Raw genomic sequence first — 17,362 nt, forward strand, 5'->3', positions numbered from 1 at the left:
CTTTCTGCTGGCTTGGAGCGGTCGGGCGTCTTTGACGTCAGGTTGGTTAAAGCTGCTGAACAGAACAAGATTCAAATTACCTGATTAATCCAGTTCAGTTACAAACACTGAGGCTTGAAGGTCTTTCCGCATCAGAACATCAAAACGATGCACGTCGTTCTTCCTGTGAGGTTCAATCATCTGTGATGGTAGAAACAGATTTGAACAACTAAAATAATACTCATGTGTTCACGTCACCCCCCCTCTGCCCAATATACAGTACGCAGATAGATTTGTTACCTTATAAGATCCAGGAGTCGTCACTTGGTGTTCCACAGGGTTCGATCTTGGGACCTTTGCTCATTTTAATATGTGTAAAGTTAAATTATGAGGTTCGCTTGTATGCTGATGATTACGTTTTTTATTTGCCCAGTTTTTTTCTGTGTCACCTACAGTGGAGCTACGACAAAAGACTAATACCATATTTGGGACGGGTTACTTGATCAAAATGGATGTGGTTACTCTAATCTTGGTCTGTCTAACATCTAAATATTTTCTAATTTTACTTTCACTGCTCCACTTTGAGTCAATTCTAGCTTTTAGGACTAGGTGTATTAAGTCTTAGAGAAGCTGTTCTCAACTGATTTTACCTGGTAAAATAAAGGTTAAATAAAATAAATAAATAAAGGTAAGTGAATCTATTTTTAGTGAAGTTCTATTTATAGAATATGTAATATTTGCAGTAATTAAACCTGCATGTCACAGCTTTGGAGTTTGATGGACCATGTCTTGTCCCACATTAATTGTGTCTTTTTTTAAATTTGTTCTCTTGTGTTTCTTGTACTTATATTTGGACAAGTATGCGTATGTCGTTTTAGACGGGATCAAATCTGATTTGAACATAAACTTGAAATTAGCATGAGACAGGAATGGTGCAATGAGCCTTTAATTTACAACATGCAACAACTCACAACTTGTAGTTTAAACACACTTTTAAAAAAATGTAGAAAAACAACACAAGTCATGTGAGCTCTTTGTGATGTGGCTTATAATAACACTGTGGACATCTTATCTTCTTGAACACAATAAAATCACTTCATTTCTCCACCACATCAGCACAAACCTCAAGACACATCTCGCTATTTGAAATGTGGTTCAGTTTCCTTCACTTTCTGTCCTTGCTGAAACCAAGTTGGCCAATAACAGGTTAATGGACAGATCTTTACAACAACAGAACATTAAGGCACTTTGGAGGAAAACCTAAATAATCTAAACTATCAGGGTGCCTAGGTCCACTGGGCTCTTTGTGGTTCAACAGCTGAACTGGTGGTGTTTGTTTTAGCTCATTAGCTGCTAGCGCTGATCCAAAAAGTCACCCAGAGGTTTGTAAAGATTTGTTGCAAGAAGAGATGGTGAAGATGCAAACCCAGCAGGTGGTAAAAATCTTATACAACATATTCCATTTGATTTGTATTGACTTTAAAAGAACCTTCATCAATTTTTAAACCCCTAAATGTTGAGCTTTCTGTTCGAGGAGCTTTCAATTACATCACACAACCTTTTCTCAGCAGAGAAGATTCTCATCCATTCAGACTGTCTTTGAGTTCAATACGATCCTTTAAGATGCTTCAGCAGTTGATGAGAAGCCTTTACAATGCTGAGAAAACACAGTTGAAAGGTCCAGAACAGCAACTAAATGGACTTTGAGGTGAGATTGTTTGGTCCACTCTGTTTCAAAGGGTCCAAAAAAAAAGATGACACAAAGATTCATGATTTACAGTCATCTGATCTTGTGCTTTAACTTTAACAAAAGTTTCTAGGGAGATTACCGATCAATCCCTGAGTTTGTATTTCAAACTTTCTTCATGCAACAACTCTTTTGGGTTTCATGAGATGTCCATCAGAAACCATAAAGCATCCAATGACGGTCCAGGATCAGTGCTTATTAGCCACGAGACCATTAGCCGGCAAACCCTTTCTCCCAGTGGACAAGCAGCCTTACATCAGGCAGCTTTGCATCAGTGAGAATAGCATCATTAAGCATCAGAAAATACATGCGGAATCAAATAATGTAAACAGTCTGGTTTTGTCCGGCCTGGAGCCAGAATGAATCCTAAATGAAAAATGATCAGATCTGAATACCTCCCTGATGGACAGATTCATTCTGGTTCCACACAAAACGTCCAGAGAGCGATATAAAACCCAGCTTTGGGGTCCGAAAATAAAGGATGCACCAATAAAAAATATCCTAATTCGATACCAAAAGTGGATACTGGGAGACACTGATGGAAAAAACTTTTATCAAAAGTTCAATAATAGAAATACAAAATCTTTAACGAAATCAAAGCACACTGATTAGATCTCAAAGATCTTCATGATTTCTGTCCAGTGATACTAAACGAGCGCTTCACGTCCTGATGTTCAGCTAAAATGGTATCGTCATTTAAGAAGTTTTATCAGTGCATCTACAATGGAGATAAAGCTTTCATATGTCAAACTGGTCCAGAGCCAAAATAAAATACAGTACAGTGAAGCAGCAAATACACAGCATATGTGAACACCTCGGACCATCGCAGAAACTTAAAAACTGTGTCTGAACGTGAAATGCAGCAATGTTTTACTTTGTAGAAAACAGCTTTAGAATAGTTACAGCCCCCGAACACTGAGCGATTCTCCACCGCCGCAGACCAACACTGTGAGACGCAGCCACAAACTGCTGCTGCTGATTAAATGTTTTGTGGACAAATTAAGTAGTTTGCACACTGGTGTAACCAGCCACTATGGATGTTGACACGCAGGTGTGTTGTGTTTAATGTTCCTGCCTTTTATATTTGCATTTGACTTATTGTTTTAAATCATCTTTTCCTAAACCTAAGAAAGCAGTTTTGGTGCCTAAACATAACCAATCTGCAGCTGAAAACTGAAATATAAGAGTTGACCAAGTTACCAAATCAATGAATGTCATTTGCTGTAGGTCAGCATAGAATTTGAGGCCCATTATTCTGGGTGAAAAGGGTTGATTTGTAAAAATCACCTTCAAAATGGTGCATTAGATGCATTTCCAATTTGCCCGTTAAATAAAACCTGAGTACATTTTGCTAAAAATTGGAAGGAAAAAAAACGTCAGATATCAAAAAAAAGTTTTTCCACCAGCTGCAGAGGAAAAATGTGTTTAATGATAAAAGCAAAATGCACCAAAGTGAACCACTTTCCGTGTTTCCAGTCATTCACTTGCAGTTTCTTTTGCTGATTTTCTAAAAAATGTGTCCTTCTCTTCATTAATGTAAAATATTCTGAGTTAGCAAGCCGGACAATTTACCATCAAACTATCTGAGAAATAATGTGTGATGCTAACAGATGCTAATATGGTGAAATGCGTTCACGATTAGGTTCTAGGTGTTATTTTTTTTTTATTAATTTCTAGGAATCAGTTAAATTTTCTACACATCCGTTTCTTTGAGGTAGAAAGACTTTATAAGTCCAAACTTTTTTGCGTTTTAGTTCACCAGACCTGCTTCAAAGCTGAGATTTAAGATTTAATTATAACGATCTCACAGTGTGACCTGTTGGACGGCTCTTATCGCACAGTGTGGGGGGGGCGGTAAGGGACGCACCAGAAACAAGAGAATAATCTGTATTATATTATAATTTGTCTAGTACACCCACATTGTCTTGGTCAAAGTGAGACACTAATCCTTCATTCTGCACTCGGAGCTTCTTCAGGTGAAATGCACCGACACGCTCAGAGCTAAATCTGAACCTTTTTGGCACCTGATCAACAGTAAGGCAGTAATCTGAGGATCTCTGACTGAAAGTCCACGTTTACGTCATCAACACTTTTTCTTTTTCTTTTTTTGAAAAAGAAATGGCAAAAGTTTCCCACTAGATCGCAGATCTGTCTTCCAGCACCCAGATTTAATCAAACAATGATGTTGCTCGGTTAGCATGGGTAGTTTTAGCGTAGGTCTGCCACTACTTCAGCTAATGAGGCTTTAGCTTTAGCTTTAGAAACCCAATAATAAAACTTATTTTGGCTAACAACAACAGACGTCTCTTTGGCCAGGTTGTTTTGGCTTACTTTTTATATACTACCCACAGTTGGGCCAGATTATGCTAGCGCTTGTTACGCTAAAATAAATCTTAAATCAGAAATAGTTTCAAGTGGTTTCAGCAGTTCATGTCCCACATGAGCGAACCTTTGCTAGCAAACTAACTGTGGGAACAAACACGCTAACATTAGCAGACTAGCTACTTTTCTTGGGTACAGATAGAAAACTGTAGCAGGAAGATCAGAAAACTTTAAAGTACTGAAAGTTAGCATTCAGTGTTTATATATATTCAGATTTATATTCTTGCTGATTTAAATCAAACTTTTGCCACATTGAGACAAACTTTTTGTACAGCCACTAGCATTTATAAGAATTTGAACATTTGTCAACTCTGGTTTCTTTTTGTCGAGTAACAAAAGAGTTTTGTTTCACGTTTCTTAAAGAAAAATGTAAAGAAAAAACAGTCTCAGTGCCAAAACTCCAGTGTTTCTATTATCAAAACCTTTGAGCTGATAACCAGCCATAGTTTTGGAGGAATAATGATGCACTTACATCTTCTCAAACTAGCCAACACAGCTAACGTGGCTAACACGTCCTTTTCCAGTCGATAAAAGCACTTTTCACCACTTAGCTTCATTAGAAATATTTGCAGGACTAAAACACAAAGTGCATTTTAACCCGCTGTTGATGAACTATCAATAAGATTACTGACTGATGGCACAGAGAGCTGGGGGCCGCACGATGTGTAAATCTGTGTGCACAGATTAAATAAGTGAAAGCACAGATTAATAAAGTCAGAGTAATGGTGAAAATACGGCAACATGCAAGGATGAAGTTCAGGCCAGGAGGGGAACAAATCTGAGATATTGATCTTGTGCTTTAAGGGATATTTGTAGTATATTAACTATTTATAGCCTCCGCTTTCATTTACCCACTATAAATATATAGTATAATATAGTATATATACGAGTAAATTACTTTTAATTAAAGCTTCTCAAAACAACGATGATTTAAAAAAATGACCCAAACTGTGATATTAGTTCATTACTATGTGTGTAAATGTTATTAATCCACAGTTTACTGTAGATGTGTTTTCACTCATGCATATGTTATATTGATCTGTAGGCATCTTTGACTGATCCACATAATGTCTGATCAGTCTGTATTATTAACCTGTATGTACATTTTATGAATACGTACATAAGTGTTATAATCCATGCATATGTGTTTTATTGCTATGCATTGTTACGTTTATTAATCTGTGCAAACATATTTCCACACCTGTCATGCTCTCGGCCATGTGACCCCTGCCGGGCTCCTAGTTAAAAGTTGACACGGCTCTTTTTTTGGCATCATTTAAGCTGCTGTGCTTTCTGAGTGCATGAAATTCAGATTGTTTGTTTTCCAAAAGCACCAAGGACGGTGGACAGTCCTGTCTGTAAACTGGACAGCGCGGCGTAGAGGAACTGTGATGAACGCTGAGCTCGTGGCTGCTGAAGTCATCACGCTGTGGCTGTTCTTTGAACTTTGACTGGGGGAAGTTAATGCGATGCTTCATGGGAGTTACTGCCCCACCCCGATAGAGGCAGATTTAGTTGTCGTCAGTAGAAGATAATGGTCATTTTACCATTAAAATATTAAATCAGTGCACATTGTTTCTGATGCAGTAGTGAAATTACTGTATCGCTGGTTTTATTCTACATTTTTCTGCTTGTCAACAAACATCATGTGCAGAACCAAACCACTGGTTCCTTCTGGAGACATAAAACCTTTAAAAACACCTCACAAACATGAAGTTTCATGTTCAGCAAAGGTAGTTTTTAATCAAACAAACAGGAGGGAATAGTGCATTTGTTGGGGACTATTTTCAGCGGCGGATTAATTTGCACTTGGCGCATACTTATTAGTAGATAAATTAATAGTTGGTTTGGTTCTTCACTTGGAGTTTAATGACAACAACAAAAATATAGATTATAACCAGATGTATTTTTAAATTACAGACAGATGCAGCACTTTTGCTTTTTGTGTTTGTTTGCATTGTTAGCATGCTAATCTTTCCTGTGTCAATTTACATAGATTTTTAGCATGCTATTGTTTTTTGTAGCACACGTGAGTATTAGCCCCTGAGTGGTGTTTTAGCATGCTAACAAAGTCATTAGCATGCAGGTTGTTTTCTGTAAAGTTTTAGCTGGTTAATGTTAGCACACGGCTGTATGCTAGTGTGCTAGCAAACAGGCTAACGGGGCTATACTGTGCATCACCTCACCGCTGTGGGTGTTTAAGGAGAGTGACTTTAAAAGGAGTTGAACAGACTGAGCCTGAGGAACGGATGAGACTCAATCAAGCAAATCGAGCTTGGCGCCGTAATCCACGAGGCGACACGAGGCCGCGGCTGCACTCAGACTTTGGCGGGAAATCGTCTGGACTGCTTTATGGCACACAACAGGAAGAGGGCGCTGTTCGTTTAAAAGAAGGTGATGTTTGGTAGCAGATAGTGGGAGGAGGGAAAAACTAACGAGCCGAATAACATTAAAAATGATGGCGGGAAGCAGAGAGGATGATGGGAGGTGTAGTTGTGACAATAATACCAGGCGGTTGATTGATTGTTTGCGCCGCAGTGTCCTTTGTTGATAGTGCTTCTGATACATTGGTGGTTTGAATGAGACACTGAGCACCTTTAAAAATGTGACATTAAAAGTCTGATTGGATTAAATGGGACATTTTTAAAAAAGTATTCTGGACATCTGAGTAACACTGTAACTGTAACTACTGTCCTCTCTGGTATTGATCATGATCTGGGATATTTCCGATTGTTGAAAGCGACGGCTGGTCCAGGACCAGCTGTTACCTCTGTGGTATAAATTATCATCCAATCAGCTTAACTGTCCACGTGGTCGCTAGGCAGAAAACTGACGAGGACACAGCCGTCCGGTTTCCCTCATGACAGGTCACCTGATTACACCGCCGCACCTGGAGGGAGGGAGGGAGAGAGGGAGGGAAGTGTGCAGGAGATAAGGAGGAGAGGAGGATGAGGAGGAGTAAAAACAGTTTGTGTCATGTGAATGAGTCACATATCTGATTTTCAAACTAACAGCTGCTTCAGAGTCCAGAGAAAATCTGAATGTTCAGCCTCTCAGCTCCTCTGAAACGGCTCATTAGCACGGTTAGCATGGTTAGCACAGTGAGCATGGTTAGCACAGTGAGCACGGTTAGCACAGTGAGCACGGTTAGCACTGTGAGCACGGTTAGCACAGTGAGCACGGTTAGCACTGTGAGCACAGTTAGCACAGTGAGCATGGTTAGCACAGTGAGCATGGATAGCACGGTTAGCACTGTGAGCACGGTTAGCACAGTGAACATGGTTAGCACTGTGAGCATGGTTAGCACAGTGAACATGGTTAGCACAGTGAGCATGGTTAGCACAGTGAGCATGGATAGCACGGTTAGCACTGTGAGCACGGTTAGCACAGTGAACACGGTTAGCACTGTGAGCATGGTTAGCACAGTGAGCATGGATAGCACGGTTAGCACTGTGAGCACGGTTAGCACAGTGAACACGGTTAGCACTGTGAGCATGGTTAGCACAGTGAACATGGTTAGCACTGTGAGCATGGTTAGCACTGTGAGCATGGTTAGCACAGTGAGCATGGATAGCACGGTTAGCACTGTGAGCACGGTTAGCACAGTGAACACGGTTAGCACTGTGAGCATGGTTAGCACAGTGAGCATGCATAGCACGGTTAGCACGGTTAGCACGGTTAGCACAGTGAACACGGTTAGCACTGTGAGCATGGTTAGCACAGTGAACATGGTTAGCACTGTGAGCATGGTTAGCACAGTGAACATGGTTAGCACTGTGAGCATGGTTAGCACAGTGAGCATGGTTAGCAAGGTTAGCACGTGGGCTTTTATTTTGAAAACTGAGCTGATTCTCTTTGCTGTTTGTCTGTCTGAGTCTGTCTCTCAGCCTTCACTGATGTTTGCAGCATTATGCCACTAAAACATGCTGCTGGGCTGTGGTGAGTTCAAGTGTCACAGAAACCTCCGGTATCAAAGACTTGCAGCGGTTTCAGTAACAGATTATGATATAAAACAAACAGAGGAAGGGGGGGCGGTTCTGGGGGAGACGTACCGGTCTGGTGGGGGCCGCAGGTCACGCTGTAGGACGTCCACAGACTGACGGCCATCAGGAACGTCGCTATGAACCCAAACACCTGTAGGACGACACGAGGTCACGTCGGCTTACACGACTTTACCTTGAACCTTCAAATCAGCAGCTGAAGAGGAAAATATCTCCTCACGTCTTCAGTTCTAACTTTTAGACCTGAGTCTAAACTTTTCTCTCTAAAGTTTAACCAAACAGAAGCTCTGATTGGTGGAGGAGCAGCTGAACAATGTTATCAGTGAAGACGGTGATGTGACTTCCTGTGTAATTAGAGGGAGGACAGACTGGGGGGGGGCAGGAAGCATGACGGACGAGGAGGGGGGGGGGCGACTATTAGTGTCTGAGTTTATCGACATCATAGTACAGCACACCCTCCCTGGGAAGCTACGCTGGGAATTTGGCATCATTTCCACATGAACATTAAAAACCTGCGGCCTGTTCTGGTTAAAAGGCTCAGCAGCTCACGTCTGGTGACTTCCAGAAATTCAAGGTCTCAAGGGCTCATTCAAGGGACCTTTGTCCACCTGAACCACCTGAGAATCAATAAAGGATCATTTGATGGCACCTTATCTTGGTTTATATCACATTTTAACCCAAAAGTCCTTCGTTTATCTGCTGTGCTCATTCTTGGCTCCACACTAACACACTCTGAGATTAAACAACAGCATGAGTGAGAGTTTTCTGTGTGGCTACGCACCGATCCCACCACCAGCGCCGACACTCCCACGCTCTTCACGGCGGCGACGATGGAGGCGATGAAGATGAGGATGGTGCCGACGGAGTAATGGAAGAACTCCTGAAACAACAGAGCAGACATTTCATTTAAGGCTTTTTAATGTTTAATCCCAATTTAAGGCCAATTCAGACGTCTGTATGAGCGTCCAACACACGATATCAGTCCAACACACGATATCAGTCCAACACACGATATCAGTCCAACACACGATATCAGTCCAACACACGATATCAGTCCAACACACGATATCAGTCCAACACACGATATCAGTCCAACACACGATATCAGTCCAACACACGATATCAGTCCCTGACGCTTCATTACAGGCTGAACTGGATCGACTCTGAGCGTTAGATGTTTTCAGGCACTCAGTGAATAAATGTTTAAGACTATTTAAAGCTCATTCTCAGTCACGTTAAGGCCTCCTGTCGCAGCGGTCGGTGATCTGACAGGAAACAGGAGGCTCTGAAGCACCTTTAACATACAGCTGCTAACTACTGAGCTGAAGCCTCCTTCCTTCCTTATTTCAGCCCCACAGGAGAAACATCTTGTAACTTCCTGTCTTGTCACTCTGACTGACGGACGCTCAGAGGAAGTGACACCGTGGACACTTTAATCTGAGCGTCCGTCCGTCCGTCTCACCGTCAGCGGCCAGTTGATGCAGGGCATCTTCCCCTGCAGCCGGAACAGGTGCATGAGGAAGAAGATGAGGAGGGCGATGAGGAACCACAGCGTCACCACCTCGAAGAACTGGAAGGCCGCCCAGTTGGGCCACCCGCGGGCACAGTGGACGCACAGGAAGGCGACCAGCAGGGCGACCTGGGGGGGAAACAGTCACAGTTACACGCTCGTCCAGCAGCAGAGCGGCCGGATCACACCGGAGAAACCTGGACGTTAAGCTGCCGCAGCAGGACTCAGGGTTCTGCTCAGCCATCGATCACATCCGTCAGCTCGCACTGATCAATCCTCGTTTTGGGAAACAAAACTTCAGAGTTCGTCCAGATGAGTAAAGCAGCTCAGTCACATAAATACAGTCAGACCGGCGGCTCCAACCGTGGAAATCTGTGATGTTTTCACACATTTCAGCTGGAAATGATCCGATGCGCCTGAACGCAGCTTCGATGGAGGGAAACAACTGAAATAAAATCTGATCTGAATAAACATTTCTTCTTCATTTGCCCGTCATAATCTAAAACTGTCGGATTACTTCCAGCTTAATTCTGATATCCCAGTTTTCCAGAAGTCCGTCAGCTGTTCAGACGTTAGAACAACTTTGTGACTGTTTCAGGTTTCTGAAGTTATCAGCAGGCTCACAGCTGACCACCAGACAGCATTGGAGAAACGCTGATTTTTAACGTGAAGCTGTTTCATTCAGTGTTTTTACCTTTTTTATTCATCCGGTCTGTTTGTTTTGGAGAGGAGCAGATGTCTGCAGGTACTTCGGCTGCCGGTAAAACCTCATGAACATAAACCTGAGAATAAAACTCCCATGATGCCACGCTACTTCGCAACGGCTTTAAACTCTGTTTTATTGTTTTGAGTGAGTCACAGCCTTAAAAGTGTGTGATAGACTCATTAACATCAAATCTTGGGTTATTAAAACATTTTTTTTTAATTGTAATTTACTCTGATTTATGATTCTACATGTTTCTGTTGTCTTTCACCAAAACACAAAGACAAATTCCTCGTATGTGAAAATCTACTGGACAATTACCAGATTTCTGATTTACTAATGTTTAGCAGAGCAGCACAGACACGTTCAGGGTGATTTAGTTTCACGGTTCGTCCACCAGAGAGCACAGACGGCTCCTCATCCCTCCGTCAGAGCTCTGCAAACCCAACTGAAGGGATTTGTGGCAACAACATTTAAAAATTGATAATATCAGATATTTTATTATTCTGTTTTATATCTCAAATGCCAATATTCAGTGTCACTGAGGCTCTACCTATGTGTGGTGTCCATGTTGTCAGCACTGGTTGGTTTCATTAAAATAACTCAGTGTAAACTCTGATGCTATCTGACTAATGTGATCAGAGCAGAAGGCTCTGCTAAAAACATGTGTTTTTCTAACGTAGACTGGTGCTGTGGTGACATTTGCAGTAGATGCAGCTGCTTCACTTGTTGTTTTAATCAGATGTGAGTGATTAACAGTCACACAGCTAAAACTAAACTATTCTAGTGTCTCCCAACAGATTTAAACACACAGCTGTTCTCATGTCAGTGTGTCATGAGGTGGTTTAACTATACATGATTACAACCGCCAGCACCGGCACCAGACTCCATTCAAAAAAACGTTAATTTATGATTCCTTTCCTTAAAAGGGAAAGTTGGCTGTTAGCAGTGAAGCTTACGGTCACCTAACGTTAGCTAAATCTGTCCCGGTGAGTCGGTGTGAACGGACCGGGTGTTAGTCTCTGTTATCCCGGGTAAACTCCGTGTTAGCCTGCGATGTTCGGACCGAGTCTCACCATCTGTCCTATCTTCATCAGTCCCGGGATGGTCCGGGTGTAGCCCGTGTTCAGGACGCCGTCACCGGACGTCCTGGTAGTCGTGGTCGTGGTCGTGATGACGGTGTGCGACATGTTGGCGGTTACCGGCGCCGGTGAACGGACACGGAAAATAAATGTTTTATCAAGTTAAACTGCGGCGGAGAGTCACCGTCGGCTGGGAACGTTAGCGCGCGTCGGTGTGACGGTTCACCCGGTCAAGATACGGCGGAGACACACGGCCACTTCCGGGAGCGTTTCAGAATAAAAGACAGGAGTCATCTCATCAGTGGAGCGGCAGGTTCAAAATGTATTCAAGTTATTAATGCTGCTTTTAAACTTTAATGCTTTAACAAGCTTTTAATAAAAGTATTAAAATTATAACTACATGTTAAAAAATCCATTTTATAATTTAGAGATTTAAGATTTACATGAATATTTTCTAAACATCACAGTATATTTCCACTGCATTTGGAAATCCAACAGATAAATGTTTGTTCTTATAAATAAATATAGATAGATGTATAGATAGATAGATTAGGTAACTAAGCTTGCTTCTGAATGATACGATTGTTTAATAGTAATAAAATTATGATTTATTTAATTATTATTTCTGCTGCATTTGTAAATGTGAAAACAGAAACTGTTGCTTTTTAGTCTTTATTGATTAAACACCAGTTTGATCAATATTCCCTGCAGTGCACAAGAAGAAAACAGGATTAAATTAAATTAAAACAGACCTGACACACGTGTTCAGACACACCCAGCAGGTCTGCAGAGTTTTAATCCTGCCAGACTATCTAACTAGAGTTACTGTACGAACTATAAAACATCATCTGCACCTTCCTTTTATTGTTGTTTATGCTGCGTTCATGTCCTCTGGAAATTATTGGAATTATCAGCATCAGATTGTGAAAAGTGTGAAAGTTCTGGTTAAAGTTCTGATTTGTTACGGATCATTTGGATATTTATCCATCTGCTGCTTTGTGTTGGTAAAACTTTCAGCTTCTGATCTGAGGCGATGGAGACAGGAGGAGTCACGCCTTCAGAATAAAACCACAGGTGAACCTTCACCTGCTGACCTCAGTTATTTACTGAACATTATTTTTCTCTCTTTGTCTTTTATGTTGAACATGACAACTGTAGGAGGCGTGTAGGCATGAATATTATGTTCTAAATATATCATATAGTTTATATTTCTCGTCTTGTCAGTCGTTTTCTCTCTGTAGTTGTTTTTTTGTCTTTTTCTGTTCATCGTGTGTCTCTTTGTAGTTGTTTGATTGACTTTGCAGCTGAAATATTAACCTGACAAATAAAGAAATCTGAATCTGTCCACGATTATCTGATTATCTGATTATCTGATTATCTAATTATCTGATTATCTGATTATCTAATTATCTGATTATCTGATTATCTAATTATCTAATTATCTGATTATTGTCGTTTTTACTCCGAAGCTGTTTCTAAATGACAGTGAAGTGAATCACTGTTGGTTCACAGTGAACGAGTCACTTTGGGCTCACTGTGACGTGTTTTCACCTTTTTACAAACCAATCAATCAGTGTATCGATGGAGAAAATGATCAGCAGGAGAATCCAGAATGAAAAAGAATCATCAGCTGCAGTTTGAGACAAAATAGTTCAAAATGAGCTCCGACAGTAAAATCCTGCTCTTCCATCAGTGATCAATAATCTATAATGATAGAGAACAGAACATCATGATGAGGATCAATAACCTATAATGATGAGGATCAATAATCTATAATGATAGAGAACAGAACATCATGATGAGGATCAATAACCTATAATGATGAGGATCAATAATCTATAATGATGAGGATCAATAACCTATAATGATGAGGATCAATAATCTATAATGATGAGGATCAATAATCTATAATGATAGAGAATAGTCAGGAGACACTTTTCTGTACTGTGACTACTTTTAGTAAGTAACAGAGTTTTCATGCTTTTATTTTGAAGTGAACATCCTGTATCTGCTGGTTTCATCACAGCTGCCTGTGTCAGCTTGACTGTGTGTGTGTGTGTGTGTGTGTGTGTGTGTGTGTGTGTGTGTGTGTGTGTGTGCAGGAGAGGTGTGGTCTCTGTCAGGAAACACTGCAGCAGCAGCAGCAGCAGCAGCAGTAACAGTATCAGGACCAGGACCAGGACCAGGACCAGGACCAGGACCAGGACCAGGACCAGTGCTGCTGCTGTGGAGGCTTCCAGACTCTGGATTGTTCCAGAGCTGCTGAACACCGGCCGACTGTTCCAGCAGCAGAACAGAGGGCCGGACAAACAAACCCTGGTCACATGCTCCTGTGTGTTTCCGAGGCTTTCAGCTTCGGCTCATGGGCTTCATTAGCGGGTGCCGCTCAGTTGTCATGGAGACGGTTAGATGTTATCACACACACACACACACACACAGTGTTTTTATTTTGTGTCCAATACTATGTGGACACAGAATCTGTGTACCAGTGATCACTGCACCTTCACACCAGACTCCATTCACTATTAGACCAAAATAACAGACTCCATTCACTATTAGACCAAAATAACAGACTCCATTCACTATTAGACCAAAATAACAGACTCCATTCACTATTAGACCAAAATAACAGACTCCATTCACTATCAGACCAAAATAACAGACTCCATTCACTATTAGACCAAAATAACAGACTCCATTCACTATTAGACCAAAATAACAGACTCCATTCACTATCAGACCAAAATAACAGACTCCATTCACTATAAAATAAAAAATCTTTTAAGTCCAAGTCAAATATCAAAATATTCGTCCACCAGTAAAACTGTTGCATTTAAGGCCTGATTCTGGTAGACGTACTATCAGTAAAGTAGCTGTCAGTGCTTCCTGTTATATCTGATGTCACTTGTTGGCGTTTAAAATGTTCCACAGTTTGGTTTCATGCCGCTGTTTCTGAGCGCTGACTGAAAGCTGCAGATCTTCACACCTCTGTGGTTCCCGTCTGTTATTTCAGCTCATGTGTCACCAGAGGAGTCTGTGCTTAGTCACTGCTCCTATAGACCAGACTCCATTCAGAATTTGACTAAAATTACAGAATCCTTTCGGAGTCACATACAGACCAGACTCCATTCAGAATTTGACCAAAATAACAGAATCCATTCGGAGTCAGATCTGATCTCAGACCTGCTCTCAGACCTGCTCTCAGACCTGATCTCAGACCTGCTCTCAGACCTGATCTCAGACCTGCTCTCAGACCTGCTCTCAGACCTGCTCTCAGACCTGATCTCAGACCTGCTCTCAGACCTGATCTCAGACCTGATCTCAGACCTGATCTCAGACCTGATCTCAGACCTGATCTCAGACCTGCTCTCTGTTAAACAGCACTCATGTATTTGTGTATGTTGTTATTGATTGTGATGCAGGTGTGTCTGTATGTATCATACATGTGTATATTATTTCTCTTATATTACATATTTCAGTATTTCATTATATTTTTAAATCTATTAGTGTTGGTTCAGATGTACTTCAGTGACTTAAATCTCAGGTTTGTGACTTTAAAGATGAATAAAATGAATATTCCATACTTGTGAAACCTCATATTTTAACGTCAGTGTTTCCTGTAGTTGTGCTTTTTTACGAATTAAAGGTTGATTCAATTAAACCTTATTCATTTCCAAAAATATCAACCCAAACATGGAGACCTGTTTCTGATGTGATGAAGTATCGAGAACACGTGTCAAACTGACTTTTTCTTTAGAAGCAAAAAACACTTTTATTTTCTACCACAGCAGGTATTTTCTTTTATCCGTCACCATGGCAACGCCACAACGGATGCTGCTCAGTGTGTCCCACATCCTGTGGCCACAAAGCGGTTAAACACACACACACACACATCCTTGTTCTTCTATCTTTGTGAGGACACTTCATTAACATAATCATTCCCTCACCCTGACTCTAACCTTAACTTAAGCCTGACTCTAACCTTAACTTAAGCCTGACCCTAACCTTAACTTAAGCCTGACCCTAACCTTAACTTAAGCCTGACTCTAACCTTAACTTAAGCCTGACCCTAACCTTAACTTAAGCCTGATTCTAACCTTAACTTAAGACCAAATCTTAACCTTCAAACGACCATTTGAAGTTGTGAGGACCAGCCAAGATGTCCTCACTTCCCAAAAATGTCCTCATTGTGCTGCTGAAGATCAGGTTCTGGTCCTCACTATGTAGGACGGTACAAGAACACACTCACACACACACACACACACACACACACACACACACTCACACACACACACACACTCACACACACACACACACACACTCACACACACACACACACACACACACACACACACACACACACACTCACACACACACACACACACACACTCACACACACTCACACACACACACACACTCACACACTCACACACACACACACACACACTCACACACACACACACACACACACACACACACACACTCACACACACACACACACACACACTCACACACACACACTCACACACACACACACACACACTCACACACACACACACTCACACACACACACACACACACTCACACACACACACACACACTCACACACACACACACACACACACACACACACACACTCACACACACACACACACACACACTCACACACACACACTCACACACACACACACACACACACTCACACACACACACTCACACACACACACACACACACTCACACACACACACACACACTCACACACACACACACACACACACACACACACACACACACACACTCACACACTCACACACACACACACACACACACACACTCACACACACACACACACACACACACACACACACTCACACACACACACACACACACACTCACACACACACACTCACACACACACACACTCACACACACACACACACACACACACACACACTCACACACACACACACACACACTCTCACACACACACACACACACACACACACTCACACACACACACTCACACACACACACACTCACACACACACACACACACACACACACACACTCACACACACACACACACACACTCTCACACACACACACACACACACACACACACACACACACACACACACACACACACACACTCACACACACACACACACACACACACACACACACACACACACACTCACACACACACACTCACACACACACACACACACACACACACTCACACACACACACACACACACACACACACACTCACACACACACACACACACTCACACACACACACACACACACACACACACACACACACACTCACACACTCACACACACACACACACACTCACACACACACACACACACACACACACACACACACACACACACACTCACACACACACACACACACACACACTCACACACACACACTCACACACACACACACACTCAGCAGGAAGTGAAGCTGAAACCTGCAGCAGCTTCTGGATTCAAACTTAAACCTGAGCTGGACTGAAGCTGCTGGATAAAAGTGACCGGGGGGGGGGCCTGCCGGTCGGGGGGGTGTTTGTCCTCAGGTGTCACACACAGCTGAGCAGGTGAGGTGAGCCTCAGCTGCACCGCAGCCAGCGGCCGCTCCCACCAAACCACTGAGGCTTTTCTGGGGTTTCTAGCAGCTCAACCTTGCAGCAGGTTTTGTGGTGCAGCAGAAAAAAGAGCTTCCTGGTCTCAGGTAGAATCAATCTGATTGGCTGAGCTCAACATTCGGGTGGTTTTTCAGCCCTGAGCTTTGCCTCTCAGGCAAACCTGCTCTCAGACCTGATCTCAGATCTGCTCTCAGACCTGATCTCAGACCTGCTCTCAGACCTGCTCTCAGACCTGATCTCAGATCTGCTCTCAGACCTGCTCTCAGACCTGCTCTCAGACCTGCTCTCAGACCTGCTCTC

The 17,362-nt window shown here is 42.3% G+C and overlaps 1 protein-coding gene across 1 annotated transcript; it reads right to left on the bottom strand.

Moving 5' to 3' along the window:
* Nucleotides 1-6,921: 6,921 nt before the first annotated feature.
* Nucleotides 6,922-11,601, bottom strand: cmtm7 (CKLF-like MARVEL transmembrane domain containing 7). Its single transcript, XM_070835939.1, has 5 exons — nucleotides 11,399-11,601; nucleotides 9,572-9,748; nucleotides 8,891-8,989; nucleotides 8,161-8,242; nucleotides 6,922-6,998 (listed from the first exon to the last, which is right to left on the bottom strand). The coding sequence occupies exons 1-5, from the start codon at nucleotides 11,510-11,512 to the stop codon at nucleotides 6,985-6,987; spliced, it is 486 nt and encodes a 161-aa protein (XP_070692040.1). The 5' UTR covers nucleotides 11,513-11,601; the 3' UTR covers nucleotides 6,922-6,984.
* Between the last annotated feature and the right edge of the window lie 5,761 nt (nucleotides 11,602-17,362).

This window comes from Pempheris klunzingeri, chromosome 8 (assembly GCF_042242105.1).
Source record: "Pempheris klunzingeri isolate RE-2024b chromosome 8, fPemKlu1.hap1, whole genome shotgun sequence".
Lineage (NCBI taxonomy): Eukaryota > Metazoa > Chordata > Actinopteri > Acropomatiformes > Pempheridae > Pempheris > Pempheris klunzingeri.

Coding starts and splice junctions, on each gene's coding strand:
- cmtm7 (XM_070835939.1), bottom strand. CDS start 11,512: ATGTCGCACACCGTCATCACGACCACGACCACGACTACCAGGACGTCC. Junction 9,749..11,398: donor TGATGAAGATAGGACAGATG/GTGAGACTCGGT, acceptor TTTCCCCCCCAG/GTCGCCCTGCTGGTCGCCTT. Junction 8,243..8,890: donor CGGCGCTGGTGGTGGGATCG/GTGCGTAGCCAC, acceptor GTCGTCCTACAG/GTGTTTGGGTTCATAGCGAC.